Source organism: Cajanus cajan, chromosome 10 (genome assembly GCF_000230855.2).
Source record: "Cajanus cajan strain Asha chromosome 10, NIPB_CcT2T_4, whole genome shotgun sequence".
Taxonomy (NCBI): domain Eukaryota; kingdom Viridiplantae; phylum Streptophyta; class Magnoliopsida; order Fabales; family Fabaceae; genus Cajanus; species Cajanus cajan.
In genome coordinates, this window is record NC_138526.1 from 47,749,374 (window position 1) to 47,768,288 (window position 18,915).

The 18,915-nt window shown below is 29.4% G+C and overlaps 2 protein-coding genes across 9 annotated transcripts; one reads left to right on the forward strand and one right to left on the reverse strand.

Moving 5' to 3' along the window:
• Positions 1-1,309: 1,309 nt before the first annotated feature.
• On the forward strand, positions 1,310-8,211 carry LOC109806432 (interactor of constitutive active ROPs 3). 7 transcript variants are annotated; one of them, XM_020368829.3, is made up of 5 exons: positions 1,310-1,522; positions 1,617-1,705; positions 3,882-3,989; positions 5,434-5,599; positions 6,399-8,211. In XM_020368829.3, the coding sequence occupies exons 3-5, from the start codon at positions 3,970-3,972 to the stop codon at positions 8,049-8,051; spliced, it is 1,839 nt and encodes a 612-aa protein (XP_020224418.1). In that variant the 5' UTR covers positions 1,310-1,522; positions 1,617-1,705; positions 3,882-3,969; the 3' UTR covers positions 8,052-8,211. The 7 variants fall into 7 exon arrangements, with proteins under 7 accessions (XP_020224418.1, XP_020224419.1, XP_020224421.1 ...); XM_020368830.3 differs by having other exon boundaries at positions 3,896-3,989; XM_020368832.3 differs by lacking the exon at positions 1,617-1,705.
• Positions 8,212-10,284: 2,073 nt separating this feature from the next.
• LOC109806147 (dof zinc finger protein DOF3.2) lies at positions 10,285-12,200 on the reverse strand. 2 transcript variants are annotated; one of them, XM_020368525.3, is made up of 2 exons: positions 11,989-12,200; positions 10,285-11,346 (listed from the first exon to the last, which is right to left on the reverse strand). In XM_020368525.3, exons 1-2 carry the CDS (start codon positions 12,013-12,015, stop codon positions 10,501-10,503), a joined length of 873 nt encoding a protein of 290 aa, XP_020224114.1. In that variant the 5' UTR covers positions 12,016-12,200; the 3' UTR covers positions 10,285-10,500. The 2 variants fall into 2 exon arrangements, with proteins under 2 accessions (XP_020224114.1, XP_082921176.1); XM_083065050.1 differs by lacking the exon at positions 11,989-12,200 and adding an exon at positions 11,537-11,969.
• Between the last annotated feature and the right edge of the window lie 6,715 nt (positions 12,201-18,915).

The window sequence follows — 18,915 nt, forward strand, 5'->3', positions numbered from 1 at the left end:
TTTTAACTCGACAATTTGACCAGGTACATTAAAATTATAGTAATTGATTACATATATTTATAGAAGCAAAAGAGTATGTATTTTTCTGAGAAATCTAATGTTAAGTAGTTTGTATATAACTTGTTTTTAAAAAAATAATTTCGAATGCTTTGTTTGGCTGAAATAATTTTGACACAAGTAATGTGAAATTAAATAAAAAAAATATTAAAGACTTAAATATATTTTTAGTCTCTCAAATTTAGGATAAATTATTTTTGATCTCTCAAATTTAAAATTATTTTTTTAGTCTATATAATTTTAAAAATGATTTTTTACTTTCTTAATTAGATCACTAATAATATATCTGAAAGTCACAAATTAAGATAATTATGCATCATCAGCAGAACTTAATATAATATTTTCATTAACAATAACAAAGATATCGTATATGCGATAATATTTGATAAATTTCATAATAAAATTTGATTATAATGATTAAATAAGATTTTTTTTGAAATTATAAAGATTATAATAATAATGATGTAACACTTTAATATTGATAAAGACGAATAACATGACACTCTAATGATATAATGACAACTCAAATTAACAAGTGAGTTAGTATGATAATGAACTAGTGATATAATACTAACATAGTAAAGAAATCCAAAGCTTATTTAGAAAAAAAAAAAAAAGTAACTTCATAAGGAATAGAGCCCATGAAGGTCATGACTCTCGCTATAAATATAATTGCGTATAAATAATTTTAAAAAATTATTAATATGCAATTATTAAAAAAAATTTTAAAAAAATTTAGGATGGGTTAAGATGGTTCCAAGTATAGTTCGAACTTTTATAAATCAAGCATGATCCGGGTTGGATTGATGAACAAATTAAATTTTGCTCACTCATATTTATAAATTATAACTATTCCCAATATTATATTAAATAAGTTATTTATTTCCACACAATTATTAAGTAAATATAATATGTTCCTGATCAAATTCTAAATCTCTAATCTTTTACTATCAAATACACTTCTAACATAAGTGTTAAAGTATCTCTACGTATAATTTATATTAATCATATATTATTTTAACATCGATATGAATTAATCCTAAAAATACAAAATTGACGTTTGGTGTCTCAGAACACGTTACAACAATTTCATGGGTTTGGGTTAGGAAATTTATTTGTCAGTAGTAAGAATATATATTAGCTTTGAAAGTGAGGAGCCAAAATAAGTGTTTATTTGGAGAAAAAAAGCAAAGTGTGTGGTTTGGGTTAAATTAAAATCCTAGACCCTAGTGCGCATATAGTGGGAGCGGACGGACGCAAGGTCGTAGTTGAAAGCAATTAACGTTGTGAAAGGACAAATGTGTAAGGACTAAGGAGTCTGTTCCTTTCCTATTATTTCCCTCCCCTCCCTCATCACTGTTCCTTATTAGTTAATCAACACATTCACACACGAGAGGACAAACAGAAATCTCATTCTCAACAACCACACAACTCAACTCAACATGTTTACAGGCTCACACTCCAGGTATGATGTCGATCGTTTCTTCTTCTGCATTGTCGTTTCCATTCTCGTTATGATCATTGCTTAAACATTATATTTCTAATTACTTGTTATCCAGCTTAATTAATTACCATCGCAACACACTCTGCAAACACAACATCTCCTCGCTCATAACTCTGCTTCATTAGGATCCCTATAACTTAAGAGGTTTCAATTCTTCATCTCCTTCTGCTCCTTTTTTTATTATTATTTTAATTTCAGGCAAAATTAAAGTTTACTAATTGAACCTAAACGATGCTATCATGCTTCTTTAACCTCTTTCTGCGTTTCTTTTTTGACCGCTTTTCTTCACTTTAAACTGCTACATAATTTATTTATATCCAAAAGTTACGCTAAAATTAAAACTCACATTGACGCGGATCTCTCTTTCCAACTTCAGGAGTTGCAAGGTATCTAGCTTTTATGTTTTAACACATTCATACTCCTACCTTTTTAATCATTTTTTTTAACTATAATATTATTATAGAGTATCTATCAATTTTATTAATAACTAATTTTTGTCAAAAAAATAATTAATTTTGTCTTCTTTTCCAATTATGTTTTTCCATACATATGTTCAAAGGAAATGTGTTTTGAACAATTGAAATCCATAATAAAATCTTATTCTTGGTCATTTTGGAATGTAACATTGCAGTGATGTTTACATATCAGTTTAAAATCTCATATTGATCCGAAAAACATGAATCCTGATATAAAAGAAAGTAAAAAATTGTGAATGTAATTTTTTTTTTCCAACTCTAATTGAATTGAATTCAACTTATTCTCAAACACATCTTTATTAAAAAAGCTGGAATTCATTTGTTTTCTTTCTTTGTTAGTTGCTTGCTTGTTTCCCCCTTTTTAATATGCTTAATGAATATTTCTTTAAATAGTGCTTCCTTCACTCTCATTTTTAATTTCAAAAGATGGATCTTCCTTTACCTACTTTTGTTGCAGATTTTAGTGGTGTTGCTGATGCTTTCTCGTTTCATCTAGATTCGATTCCTTTGTTATAAATAAATGAATTTCCTTAAGTGAAGTAATTTTTTAAAGAAAATCACTCACCGATGCCATCATCATGTCTATATTATTTCCTTCCTCATTGAAAACATCATGGGAAAAAGTCAATGTCTAAGAGCCAAGTGATCATTTGGTTTTCGCGTTTGTGTAGACAATATAATAACTCATTGGATGGGCAATGCGAATGCCCTTCTTTCACGGCTAAATGGAAGGGTAAGAAGTTTTTTCTTCTTCTTTCAATTGTAATTACAAAAAAGCCCATTATATATAAATGGGCATGACTCGCACACATGGGTAAATTCGGTATCTCATTGGTTTAATATAAAGATTTGGACATGTCTGTAATGTTATCCTTTTCTCTTGAAATTGTACGTCTCTCTTAAATGTAATCTGGGATTTTTTTGACCCAAAGATCTAGTCATATCATCGGCTAATAAAAAGACACTTTGTCTTTTAGAGCGTGGTTACCACATCAATTTACAAAGGTAGCGGTAGTTGCGCTGATTATTTTGATGTAAAAAGTTTCTTTTTCTTCCCTCTATTTTTTTTACCTTTTTTTATTTTTTATTTTTTTTTATCAAACCTAAGTTTAGTGACTAGTGGAATTCTTAATGAAAATTAATCATCATATAAAATTATATATTTCATATTATTAATATAGTTTAAAAAAATGGATGAAAGACTAATCTATTGATTGTTTCAAGTGATTTTTAAAACAGAGAAGTATATGACAAAAAAAAAAAGCATCGAATGATTTTCTGTTGGTTTTTTTTTTCTATTTAAATATTTTAAACATGTATCGATTTTTTTCTTATTTTCTCTTCCTTATTTCTGTCGTTCATACTTTTTTCTTTACAGAAACAACATATATTCATCTATCATACATGTTTCAAGTATTAAAATAAGATTTGTTTGTTTGGATGATTTTTTTTAAAGGTAAACTATTTATTTAAAATATGCACTTTACTCAATTTAATTTTCTCATGTGTAGTTGACACATGTTATACCAATTCGCTTTTTTTTTATATTTATCTTTTATAACGGTACTCATAATCTCTGCCGTGTTAGTATTTTGTAATGATTTCTTCAATTTTAGGTATATATATTCTTCAGAAACGTCCAAAGGGGGGAATAAACGAGTAAATTTTAGAAATGAAAAGTGAAAGATGCTGTAAGCAATTCTTGTGCATTTATGATCTGATATGTGATGATTAGAAGTGCATTCATCCAGCGTGAACCTATTTATTTCCCCCCCAATTTCATTGACCTTCACATTGGATTCCCTTGTCTCATCAGTTAATGATATTTTTCTGAACTGTTATAGTCCTTGTGGGTCAGGGAGCATTCAAGTAGCTAGTGAGGTCCTAATTATTAACCTCTTTTACTTTCCTGGAACACAAGGCAGTTAAACCATGCAGACCCAAAAGACAAGGTAAGATTCAATTGCTTCACCATCTACTTTCCTACCTCAATGTTGTACTACTTGCTTTTTAAATGCTATGAAAAGGCTCAATCGATCACAGGGATATTGTTCACCTTAATTTGTGTGGCACTTATCATATTTCAAATTCAAATGTCAACTACTATAGTATTTATGGAACAGACTCTGCTAAAGGATATAAAGCTTTAATGCATAAACTGTGTACTATATAACTTTGTTCGACACTGGTGGGTCTAGTTATAAGTTTACACATGGTTAGCACCAGAATAAGCAAATGTTTGTCAACTCTTCACAATGGTGTTGAAACATTCTGGAAACTGGGTAGTAAGAATCTTAATTATTTATGCTTTTTTTTTTTTTGTATTTGTTAATTTCATACCTTACATGGAATTCCCGTATATGTGTAAGATAAAGTTTCTAACGTTAATTATGTTGTTTGCTGGGCTTTTGTCACTCCTTTTGATTTTTTCAAAAGACTAATCATGTTTTGTTCAAATGTGTTTTCATTTCATATATTGGCGGCATTAACTGCGGAATGGGAGATTGGGACCCGGGGCGGTTATTTCCAATTATTATACTAATTATAATCATAATAATTTGAACAAAGGTTTGGTTGTTCTAAATGGAATTGATTTCGCTGCATCAATATTACATCATACTGTATTTTTCAAATGGCTATAATGTTATGTTTTATGGTGACAATTATTATATTTTCTGGACGGAGAAATAGCATCAGATAGTCCAGTCGCTAATTACATTGATTGCATCAACCAAAAGAAAGTACTCCATTGAATGTACCAATAATCATAATATTAGTTTTAGAGTATTGATCAAATAAGTTTCACTATAAATACTTAAAGAAAAAGCAAATAGAAGTATATATTTTTTAATTTACGTGTAAGTTAATTTTAATTTATAAAAAAAATAATTCTATTTTTACTTTTTTATTTAATTTTCGATAAATGTTCATAGAGAAATTTACTTGAGTATGCCATGTTGTGATTGGAGAAAGTTTTAATTTTGAATTTGAATTAATTAAATTATTAATGAAATTAGCGTTACTTCTGATAAATCTTGTTTGTAACATACAGGAGTATTAGTCTCGTATTTATAGTACTCATTACTCTACAACAATAGTAATTCTAACATCCGTTTTAATTCTGGATCTTGTCTGTTTAAATTTGTTCACGGTTTGAACTTTGGAACATCTACTCTACTCTATGCTCGACCATATAAAGGAATCACTCTAATGAGTTTGCAAGTTCAGATTTCCGAGTGATTTAAAGACATTGCTTTTGCTTTATTAGGCAAAGCGTTTATTGCTGGTCTTTATTGCTAAAATAAATTTGAGAGATGCGCGTTTGCATTTACAAATGCAATTTCTTTGATTTGCATGATCATCATAATTCATAACACTTAGATATTCTGATTTCAGGAGTAGCTCCTCTGAGGCGCCTCAGAAAGTGTCTCCTCGTGGTGGACGCCAACTGAGGCCTACTACACTAGACACTGCATCTTCATTAAACCAAGCTAATAAGACATCAAAGGAGAGAAGTCCCAAAATCACTGATCGTAGATCACCCAGAAGCCCTGCACCGGAGGTAACATTTCTTTTATTATGTAACAAAATCATAAGTGCTTTTGATTAGAAAGTGCCTTTTTTTTAGAAGTTAACGTGCTTTTTTAATTTTTTTTTCTTTTAAAAAGAAAGAAAACAAAGCTTTATGCTTACTAAAAGAGCTTTTGATTTTTTTGCCGAAATTGTAGGATGTTATTATGGTTTTTTTTTTTCAAGGCTTGCTTTTTGGAAAGGTGGTGTTAACTAATTAGTTAAAGGCATAGAGTTGGCTTTTTTTATTCATGAAATTCGAACTTAGTATCAAGAGTTTTGCAATAAAAACTCACACATTCTGCTCAACTAACTGATTCTGGCCCTTAGTATAGAGTTGGCTTTAATTCTTCTTTTCATTGTTATTTTTGGATAATATACTGATAGAAGGTAATTATGGGGCGTCTAATAATGTGGGCACTTAATTCCGGTACAAATGCACGTTAGAAGTTAGATAGATATTAAAGAAGCCTTTTTAAAGGATATCTGTTCTTGAACACTTGGTGTATTCGAATTAATTAATAAAGTGGGTAGAATAAGCTACTCAACTGCCATTTAATAACTTATCATTGGTTCTATATGTGTGATGGCATTGTTTGTTCAATACTTATGAAATATTAGGTTGATCTGCTTCTCAGCCTCTACTGTTTACTTAGTCTTTTCTGATTTTGTTGTACTTGTTTTTGTAATCCATGTTGGAAGCACATGGATTACAAACCTTGATAACAATTATTCAACAGTTAGAAATTTGTCTCAGAATTCTAAACCATTGTAATTTTGTGTTGCTTTAGAGGAAGCGTCCTAGCAGAATATCTGAATTGGAATCTCAGATTTCTCAACTCAAAGACGATTTGAAGGTGGTGAGGAACCAACTCAGTTTGTCTGATTCAGGCAAGAAGCAGGCTCAGCAAGATGCTGAAGAGTCCAAGAAGCAACTAGCTTCCCTATCTGTGAAACTTGAAGATTCTCAACAGCAACTTCTGAAGTTCTCTGCTGCAGAACAAGCTCGTGTTATTGAGCTCCAGAAAACTATAGAAGAGCATGATAAGGCGTGGCAATCTGAGCTGAGGGCTGCACAACAGAAACTCTCAGACAACACTGCTGCATTAACCTCTGCTATCAATGAAATTCAGCAGCTCAAAGTTCAGCTTGAATTGGTAGCTAATTGTGAGAATGCACACACACAAATTGCTGAATCATCAGACGTGGAGCTACTGAACTTGAAGGATAACTTGGCAGAGTCTCTTTCACTTGTAGAGAACATGAAAAACCAACTCAGAGATTCCAAAGAGTCAGTTCAGGCACAAGCTTTGGTCAATGAGACTTTGCGGCAACTTGAGGCTGCAAAGAGAACTGTTGAGTTCCTGAGAGCTGATGCTGCAAAAGCTGTGCATGGCTACAACTCTGCTGCTTTGGAGTTAGACCAATCTAGAGCACGAGTGAACTCACTAGAGGCACTAGTAAGCAAACTTGAGTTTGGCCTCATTAGTAACAAAAGCAACAATTCTGTAAATCTTGCAGATGGTGGTAACATGGAGTTGAAAGCTGAGATATTACAAAAGGGTGAGGGTGAGGATGCTAATCACATTGAAGCAGAAATTTATTCTTTGAGGTCTGAGGTAGGACAATTGAGGTATGCCATAGAGACTGCTGAGGCCAAATACCGGGAAGAACAGATAGAGTGTTCGGTGAAGATCACAAAAGCCTACGAGTTGATTGAACAGATAACATCAGAATCAAGCCAGAGGGAATCCGAGCTAGAGGCTGAACTGAAGAGAAAGAAAACTGATATTGAAGAGTTGAAGGCAAACCTAATGGATAAGGAAACTGAGTTGCAAGGCATTGTAGAGGAGAATGAGAAGCTGAATTTGCAGCTTGAGAAGAACATGTCATCACAAAGAGAACATGAACTTAGAAAGGAGCTTAGAAAACTAGACGAATGCGTGGCCGGGTTGAAGGCTGATCTGATGGACAAGGAAACAACACTGCAAAGCATATCTGAAGAGAATGAAATGCTGAAGTTGGAGATCAGTAAGAGGTATGCACGTGCTGAACTTGAGGCAGCCAAGGCTGCAGAACGTGAGGCTGTTATGAGACTTGGTATTGTGATGGAAGATGCCGAAAGGAGCAACCGTAAGGCGGTGAGGGTGGCGGAGCAGTTGGAAGCCTCGCAAGCGGCGAATTCGATAATAGAAGCAGAACTAAGAAGATTGAAGGTGCAGTCTGATCAATGGAGGAAGGCTGCAGAGGCTGCTGCTGCTATGCTCTCAGCAGGGAACAATGGGAAGCTTGCTGAGAGGTCATTGTCTTTGGACAACAACTATAACTCTGTAATGAATAAGTACACACCTTTTTGTGAAGAGCTTGATGATGATTTTCAGACTAAGAAAAATGGAAACATGCTCAAGAAGATTGGGGTTTTGTGGAGGAAACCTCAAAAATAGTCACTCATCCATGACCTGCTTCTTTAGTCCAATACAATGTTATGTTACTGTAATGTTTATGTTATGCAATTTTGTCTAACCGATACCCTCTTTGTTTGGTGAACGTTGTCTACAGCTGCCTAGTAGTTGAATGAATTGAGCCTTTTTATACGATCCATCATTTTACTATCTAGAAAATCCATGAATTATATATGCTTTGTAACTTAGTAGCATTGTCTCAATGTTAGTTTCTTCCTATCCATTTGATGAAATTTCAGGCAAAACCTCACTAACTATGAAACACATCTTCTCTTCATTTTCCTTTAAAGAGCATGTTTCAAATTTATCTAACTTTAAGAGATAATCGAGGTGGCGTAGGTAGAGATTTTCAATGTTTCATTTGCACTTGAGGTGGTAGTGCCAGGTGATTCAATTTGGATCTCCTGGTTCACTATCCGAACTTTTGGGCCTCGTTGAGCTTTTATAATGGTCCATCACTTGCTTTTTTATCTCGAGAATTTGAAGCCCAACTCAATATGTACACAAACTTGTTGCGCTCTGAGGGAAATGAGACGGTCAGTTTTATATTTTTTAAGTGAGTTTAAAGTTAATTTAAATACGGGTAGTGGTCAATGTTAAAAGAAAAAATAAAATAAAATTCATGTATACAGTGATTAAATTACATTAGAATTAGTTGTCAGTTTTGAGACGCCAGTGAACACGTTGACCAAAAAAAAATTACATCTGAATTCGTGAAGATAAATAATAAAATTAAAAAAAATATTGATTGTAAAAAAACCCACAATGTTTTTATTAGAATTTGCGATTCTATTAACGGTTACATACATTTATTTTATTTTATTTTTTAACACATTAATGTTAATTATGTTTGGTTAGTTGAAGAAAATAGAAAGAATAGAAAATGTGGATTACGATATATTTTTTTTCTTTTGTTTAATTAGAAAAAAATAGAAGGAAAATGAAGAGAAAACTTGACTTTGTAGAAATATTTTGTTTTTTAACTTTCTTTCAATTCAATTTTTTTTTACTCTCACGCTTTCCTTCCTTTTATAATATGCCATAAAAGTACTTGTTGAAATATAAATAATTAACAGCATTTATATAGTTGTTATATTATTCATATAGTTTGTTGTTTTATGCTTCAGGTCTCGTTTTTCAGTGGATACCAAATGTTATTTAGTACTTAGAGACGGAAAAAGAAAAAGAAATATAATTAAGATAAGAGAGATAATGTGAGAAATAAAGATATATGAGTATAGAAAGATTATATAATAAATAGAAGTATTTCATAAAATTTAATAAATATGTTGTTAGTATAATTTTTTTTATATTGTTAAATAATTAAAATCAGTTTTTAATATAACTTTTAAAATAATTATTATTAAAGTTGATAAACTTATTTTACATGATAATTTGTCTTCTGCTTGTCAACCAGCTACCACATAATATGTAGTGTGGTCCATCACCATTCACCAATTGTAGTCCTATCAACTTAATGCCCCCACTTGGTCACAGATAATTTGTGATTAATTAAATAATAGTATAAGAAAACTTTATACTCCTATGCATATATTTTTTTTTTCTCATTTATATATCACTACTCTTCATATTTTTATTTTTACGTTCTGACAGTCATATAATTTTCAAACTGATGACTGGCCGTTTTTTCTCACGCCCAAATCCTACGTTGGATTTGGTCAGCCGAATGTCTAGGCAGAGACACGAATTTCTTTCCGTATTTGGCGCTCATGCGTCATTCAAATTTCTATGAACACGATAAATTCCTCCTAGTTCTTAATTAGTAGTACCAAATTTTCGCTACATAATTTAATTGAGAAATGAGAAATTTTATTTACGAAAAAAATTATACCGATATAATTTTTTATTAATTAAAATAAAATAAAATTTGTAAATTATTGAATAATCTCAGTATATAAGATGATATCTCAATTTAATTTAATTTAACAATGTACCCAATTTCAGTTATTAGTAGTAAGTTCTCCTACCTAACTTAAATAATAAGACACACAATCATGCATGGTAGAATATCTTGAAAAAACACCACTGATTCAAAAGCAAAAGATCCTGAAAGTCTGAAATTGATTCTAACTGTTTATATTTTAGAGAGCTCGGGGTCAGGTTGTACAAATTGAATTACCATGCACACATCACTCTCATTCCTTTTTTTTTTTTTTTTTCAGTCTGTCAAATAAGTAAAATGATGCTCTACATATTTCACTCGAATTTCATTCGTCTATTCGTCAATAAGAAGATAATAGTACAAAAAATTTGACACTTTTGGAGAACTAAAAAAGGAGGAAAAAAAATACAAGAAAAGAAAGTGGATGCAAGTGATCATCAAATCCCAATTAACCCAAAACTACTCAATGGGATTGACAGTTTAATCAAGACTGAAATTTTAGTCAAACATTAGAGGACATAAAGGGGTCTACATTAGGGGACTTCGGAGAATCCCATGCCAAGATGAAGTGAAATTGTTCCAACTCATTGCTCTTCCTGAATCAAGTTCACCCATGTAATTTGTGTCTCCATTGAAACTCCCAAACACCCTCCTTTCACTTTGATCTCTACCAGTACACAGTTCTTGCTTCATGCTAGTTACACTCACTGACTGAGATGCTGCATTGCTCATTACATGATCATAAGGCATCATTATGTCTCCACCAGAATTTCCATTATCCACCTCCCCCATGTCCCCACTTCCATACACACAATACAGATTCTGAAGATGATTTTGTGTTTCAAGGAACCCAGTTCTAATTGCATCAAAAAATGACGGATTTGCTGAGGAGGGTTGATGATTCATGTTTGAATTGCCTAGAATATCACAAAAGGACCCTGTGGGGTTCCCCAAAATTGAAAGATCATGGTCACTATTGTAACCTAATTGGCCACTTGATTGTTTTTGAAACTTGGCTAATGCTAGAGTGAAGTCATTGGAATCATAAGACAAATGAGGGAGTGGGTTAGGATTGGGTGTGAAGTTCTGATCCTGAGCCCTCTTTGATGATGATGATGACCTTCTGTTCTTCCTGCATCCTCCTCCCACTGGAACATTCCTCAGTGTTCCTCCTTTGGTCCAATATCTTCTGCAAGATTTGCAGAAATATCTTGGCTGAGAAAGACTGTAGTTGTTATAGTAGCAAAATTTGGTGCTGGTGGAGTCGCATCTTGGACATTTCAAAGCTTCTTCTGGATTAGGCCTTGGCTTCTTCTCTTGCTGAGCTTTTGAACAGCCTAACATGTTCTCCATTGATGACTCGCTAGACATTTGCTGAAACATAATATATTATACCTTATGAGTGTGGATGAAATAGTTGAGGACAAAGTGCCAAATATCATGTATGATGTGTACTGTATACATATATAATCAGGAAAGGAGAGTTTATGATGGAAAACGGGTAAAGAAATTATATAAAAAAAAAACTCATAAATCACTCGCAAAAAGTATATATAAGACTAACACAGCTAATATTTGAATTCTAGTATCTTGTTGATAGTCAATTAGAGGTAATTCACAAGGATGAATATGGGAAAGTTATAAATTAATTTGCTCTCACATCTGCGAGAGTTGAATTCGAAACACGCATACACACATATATTTATATCCAGTTACAGTTTGGTAGAAAAGGCATGGATTGCTAGCGTATGTAATAAGAAAAAAGGATAGAACTTTTCCATTCTTATTGCGCAAGGAAATTATAGTAAATGCGAAAGATCAATTGTTCAGTTTAATTTAAGATGGATCATTTCCTTATTCATATACATTTTTCAAAATTGCCCTTGGTTAAAAATTAAAACACAAAATCAACCACATCTATAAAGGTAAATATACATCACATGAAAAGCAAGGAGGAATATGTTTCTTGCAAAAATTAATGAGTAACCCATGTGCATGATGCATCCAAACTCCTACCTCGGGTAGTGCACTAGAAGGATCCATTGACACAATCAGAATCGGACTAAGGAGAGTTGGGTTATAAGGTAGAATCTGAAAAGGGTGTGTTTTTGTGTATGTATCTAAGTGGTAGAGGAAATGAAAAAGAAGAAAGGGAAAGCGTGAGAGAGGGAACTAAGACAGAGAATTCATGCAAGTGAGGTTGGTAATAGAAACCACAGGACTTGTGTGTGTATATATATATATATATATATATATATAATAAAATAAAATAATAAAAAAAAAAAGAAGCAAGCAATCCCAGGAGAGAGAGAGTGAGGATAATGATGTTTTTTGCCGTACAATAAAATGGATGAATGAGGTTAGGTTGCACGCAGAGAAAGCAATATTGAAATTGGAGTAATTGAAGTGTAATGTGTTGTTCAGTTGTGCAACGGTTTCATACGAACACCAACCTTAGTCCTTGTCCCAAGTGGGTCAGTAGATTCCACTATTCATGGGCCCAAACTCTCCTTCCATTGCCCAGCCTGGTCCCCACGCATCCACTACTCATGCCATCCCAATCAACACAACAAATAATTGCAAAATTCTGATTAAAAAATATGAAGAAAAAAAAACATATGTTTAGTCACCCTCACTTCTCGTAATCTTTAAAATAATGAAATCACATAAATAGATTTTCAGGTATTCAAAATCACATTAAATAATCTTTTAAGTAAAAAAAAAAAAAAATCAATTTGATCCTTCAAAGTTAGTGAAGGATGTCAATAGAAAGACTGGATCGACAGAATTTTTAATACTTTAATAACTATTTATATAATTTTATTACTTAAAAGATTATTTAAGAAAGAGAGTGCTTTGGTCCGAAATTTTTCTCAAAATAATTTGATTTTTATAATCTCCTTTAGATTGGTTTGGTTAATGTAATTTAACACAATATGTATTTATAGTTTTGGTTAATATTTTCTTTATTTATGATAAACAATAATTTTTTAAAAATTTAAAACTCTTTTTAAATTACATAGGTTTAAATCTAAACTTTTTTTTTTTTTAATTTTCGTTCGTCCGAGTAGAATTTAAATAAAATATTATAGGCAAGATATCGATTTAAGTTCTGTAGAAGAATAAAAATACTTAGAAGGAGGAACTTTGCTAAAGTCGATCATGATTTATTTGAATAAATTTTTCTAAAAATATTTTTATAATAAAAATAAATAAGAAATATAAATAAATTAAATTTCTTTATAAGCTTTTGACACCAAAGTTTATTTATAAGTTAAAATTGATTTATAGATAAATTAAAATAAGTTTTTGAAAATGTCAATCTAAGAAAACTTTTATAATATTTAAAAAATCAAAATCACACAATTACAATACTTAAAAAAGTAAAATTGTTTAATTAAAATTTTAGGAATTAAAATCATATAACTATAAAACTAAATAGAACAAAAGGCTATTAAGCTTTTTTTCATATATTTATCAAGAATATATAATAATAACTTAATATAAATTATCTAAATCTTCTTAACATTGGGCGAAATATAGAATTTTCATTATTTTATAAATAAAAAATTTGGGGTATGACTTAACTTAACCTTTAAACACGAATAATTCCAAGGCATAATAATAAAATTATCCAGACATAGCCGACTTTCTCAGCCCCCAAAACCTAAACCTCGTGCACTATGGATTCTCATATTTCTTAACAAAGATTTTAATATCCTGGCCATACATTTAATCAATAGAACGAAAGTATGATTATCGGACATGTAGAAAAACAGAGATTTAGTCTAAGAAAGGGGCGAGAATATAGGTGTAACTTTGATTTGTGTGACGAAGTGGAGCCCAATTACAAGCAATTAGATACTAATTATTCTTGTCCTTGTTTGTTGAATGTCTGGGTGATGTGGACGCGTAATGATTTTGGAGACACCGGTGACTGTGAAAGAGGATATTCATCTTCGTCCTCTTCCTATTATCTTTCATTTTTTTTGTGTGTGTATTCCTAACTAATCATTCTCTTGTTCACACGCACAAGCTCGTTTTGCTTCTTTTATCGTTTTAACTTGTTACATGAAACACGTTGTGCCTTGTACATACATTCCACAAATACACTCGTAGCTATGCTAGCCACCTCACCCATTGCCATTAGTCATCATCACTACCTCTCCATTCATCAGTCAATTTTCCTTTACTTGGTTTGGGTCCTTTGGTCCTTTAATTTGGGTGCTGGTGGTCCCTCATATGCTCAATAGTCATCATGAGTTATAATCTGCCCAAAGCAAGTGACGTGTCTTAACTCTCAATTATTCAATGGAACTCTTTTTTAGGCTTTGTTTACATTCTCACTCAAGAGACATAATTTCCTGTTCGAACCTGTCAGTTCACACTAAAACTAATGTTTTCTTTTGTAAAAGGATGACGAAATAATATTTAAAAAAATTTACTAAAATAGCTAAGGGTTATTTTATTTATGATGCTAACACTCCGCTAGTTCAAAATTTTGTACATTGGGATTTATAAATGATATCCGTTGCTAAAAGAATCTCTTAACATAGTTGCAACTTGCAAGTTAAGTTTGAGCCGTAAAAAATAATTGTCATATCTCATTCATTCATTCCTTAACATGTACGTAACTGATTGGAAAATATTATAATTTCAGCTCACTGAGAATATTATAGGAACAAAATATTACACTCACTTTTCCATGTAGTAAGTGAAGCTAAAGATCAAGAATAATTCAACCTGAGGGTGTTTCAAAAGTTAGGGAGTGAAAATCAAACGTTTTGCAGTGCAGCAGTGTCCATATAAGTATATAACCCAATTTCGTGAGCATGAGTTCATACCTTTACATGCATTGTTTAAAGAAGTTGAAATATAAACACTACAAAGAATGATAAACCAAACAATATATTTTAAAATATTCTAAAAATCACAACACTCCGAAAACATCGACATAAATTTGTAAACCGTACAACTGACCAGATTCTACTGATCAAATCAAACAAATAGGAAAGTAGCTAAAGTAAAGTATTGCGATTCCCGTTATTGCCTATGCATGACCAAATGATTAGTTTCATCTTATTGTTAATTTATTTGATTGATTTACAAATAATTAAATCTTTGGTCACATGCATGGAGCTTAATTTGTCGCTTAGCTGGTAGTTTGGTAGAAAAAGTACTCTCCGTCTCTCTCCTTTTTCCACAAGCGATCTCTGTATATCTTCCCATCGACTTATTCTTTAATCAAAATCAAGAGGAAAGTTAACAGCCATTCTTTTGTTTTATATTTTTTTAACCTAAGATTAATAAATCATACGGCACTTTTTTGGTTCTAGTTTATATTAAAATAAAGAGAAGAACATGCAATCCACCCAACTGCATGTTCAGTAACATAAAACTTAGATGTTTATTTATCTATTTTATGTAAGAATTCATTTGTCCAATACACGTATTTAAGAATCCATTAAAATCAAGTTAATTAGATTCCATTTGTTTGAACTTAAAAACAGAAAGTGTTTTTAAAAAAATCATCTTTTTTTATAAAAAAAAAACATATAGGAATTACTTCTTTAAAAAAATAGAAAACCACTTATTTAAAAAAAAAAAAAAAAAAAACTTTAGACAAACATATAAAGAAAATGAAAATTACTTATTTTATTTTAAAAAGTGCTTTTTTTTTTTAAATTAAACAAACTCATCTATAATTAATGATAAGGAATTTGAGTAATGTTTATAAGATTTTTAAGATAAAACTTTACTGTCACTATTCCAAAGAGTGGAATATCACTTCGAGCATAAACTAATGACTAATACGATCTTTTTACAAATTAAATTCTTACTAAAAAAAAAAACAAACTACAGATTTGATGGTTTTATTTTCGTTTCAAGATCACTCAGGTAACTTAGCAAGTGCTCGGACGTCGAACTTTTACACATAGAGAGAGAAATCTACTTAATTTTGATATATTTATTTCACTAAATAATTTATATTTTACATTAAGTTTTAATAACTTGATTATTAAATTATACTTTTTAATATATAGATTAAGTATATATATTCTTAAAAAGTTTTAAAATTATATGATATTTTATTACATAGATTCAAATTAATGTATAAAATAATTTTATGAATATCTATCAATTCGAATTAGTAAAACAAAATATCAAATAGTTTTCAAATATTGTAAAATTTTATTTATACATTAAAAACTTTTAATTTAATGATAAGATAATTAAAATTTGATATAAAACATTAATTATTAAATGAAATTAATCTATTAAGACTTACTCTTAGAATATATAAATTTTTATTATATATATATATATATATATATATAGTGATAGATGCATAAATTTTAAGTAGTAAGGGTAATATTTATATATAAATTTGTAATAGATATATAATTTCACATTTTTTAGAATAAAAATATACATTTTAATTGTTTTCTATAATATTTCATATTCTAAAAATACTGAATAATTTTTTCATTTTCAACACCTTTAAAATGATTTTTTTTATATAAGTAAAAAAATAATCATTTAACCATTCATTTTTCACATTAAAACTTTGTCTTTTTAAAAAAAGTATAATATGAACTTTGATAAATCATCATCTTTTAACTATGTTTACTTAACTATAATTGACATGACACACCATGCACACATACATATAAATTTGCTAATTCACAACTACTTATCTTTTTTTTTAAAGGAGTAAGTTAACAAGTTATACTTAGGTGTATTTTAAAAAATATTCTGATTAATTATAACCTGTTAATATACTTTTTTTAAAAAAGAAGAAGATATATTTTAACAAACCTCACATATATTTAATAACTTACATCCATTTTTTTTAAGAAAAAATTAAGCTAGCAAGCTACACTCAGCTATACTTTTTTAAAAACAAAATATTTAAAAATAATATATTAATTTCAACTTTCTTTTTATAACATAAAACACACAAAAAAATAATTGACATAAAAAATGTAGTTCAACCAACCTGCATCCGTCCCTATATATATATATATATATATATATATATAGAGAGAGAGAGAGAGGATTCACTTTCAATAATAAGTTTTTGTATACTTATTCTCTTCAATAACTCATGTTTTACATTAATTTTTAATAATTTAACTATTCAATTAAATGTTCTTAATAAATAAATAAAGTCTACAAGTTTTTTGAAAAAATTAAAAATTATATAATATTTTATTTTATAAATTTAAATTAATAAATAATCATAAAAATACTTTATATGTTTATTTGCATGTATATAATAAAATATTACATAATTTTAATTTTTTTTTAAATTTATAGACTTGACATATATATTAAAAAAATTTAACTTATTTTTAAATTTTAAAAATTTGATATAAAATATGAATTATTAAATAAGTTAAATTTAAATAAATTATTTATATATATATATATATATATTTTGGATAATGTGAAAATCTAGTCTTGTATTGCACCCTGTGTTGTTTTAATATATATATATATATATATATATATATATATATATATATATATATATATATATATATATATATATATATATATATATACTTCGGACAATTATATATATATATATATACTTCGGACAATGTGAAAATCTGGTCTTGTATTGCACCCTGTGCTGTTTTAATATATATATATATATATATATATATATATATATATATATATATATATACTTCAGATAATGTGAAAATCTAGTCTTGTATTGCACCCTGTGTTGTTTTAATAGGCTGATTGACATAAAATTGGTTTGTAAATGCATGGACGGGGACAATGTTGAAAATAAGCAAGTTAATAAAAGATTCAAGATATGGTGGGTCATGCATCTCATGGGTGGATCAGATATGTTGGTTGACTAGTCAAATTTATTTTAGCAGGAAACACATGGAAAAAGTAAAAGTAAGTGACTACTGACTAGGTGATGGAAACTGATGCTAACATCCCAAACCATAAAGATTCTTAATTAACAACATTGTGAAGTGGGTGAAATATTACCAAAAAAGATGAAGAAGCTCTTGGGATAAAATTTAAAATTAACATTGGCCAACTAAGTGTTAATAATAAATAAAAACATTTTTTTAAAAAAATAAAGTCTAGCAATGCCTAAGCCATATACTGTTTTTTAAACTTAATCGTAATTTTTAATTATCTAAAATTTTGATCTCTTAACTATTATAATTATATAATTTTAATCTATGTATTAATTTTTTTAAAAGTCTAATTATTTTTGTTGATGTAGTACTTCTTGGTAATATGACACTTGATTAGATGTATAATATAAATACTGACAAAATACGAGTTCGTGTTAATTAAAATCAATATTAAAAATCTGAGTTTTAATTGAAAAGGTGAGAAGAGTGATACTTGCTATTCTATTTAAGGATTTTAATTCTTAGCATAGGAATCGATTCATTTACAATTTGAGTTTTATTTCGTATTTTGTATTGTTAAAAAAAAATTAAGTGTATACATTATCTTATGTCTAATATAATAGAATTTATAAATGTAACTTATTGAAAAGAAAATATTAATAACAATCAAGAGAATTTGTATTTTATAATCACATATATTTAAATTCAGACAGAGAAAATGAAATATAATAAGAGGCGTGATTTCAATATATTTATAAAAATAACATAAAATAATATAAAGATCTATCTTAACATATAATTATATTTTTTGTTGGCCCCACCCAACCCTGCGTAAAGCTTAAAACCAATCTTATGTCCAATAATAAAACAAACGAAAAGAAAACTCAATTTTTCTAATTTAAATACTCTAAAATATATTTATTTATTCATTGTCTATTTTCTCTTACTTCTCTAAACTCCTACCCTTTCAATCATACTATATAGTGAATAAAATATTGTATGTTAAGAATATATAATTTTGTCAAATAAAAAAAATATTATAATTATTCAA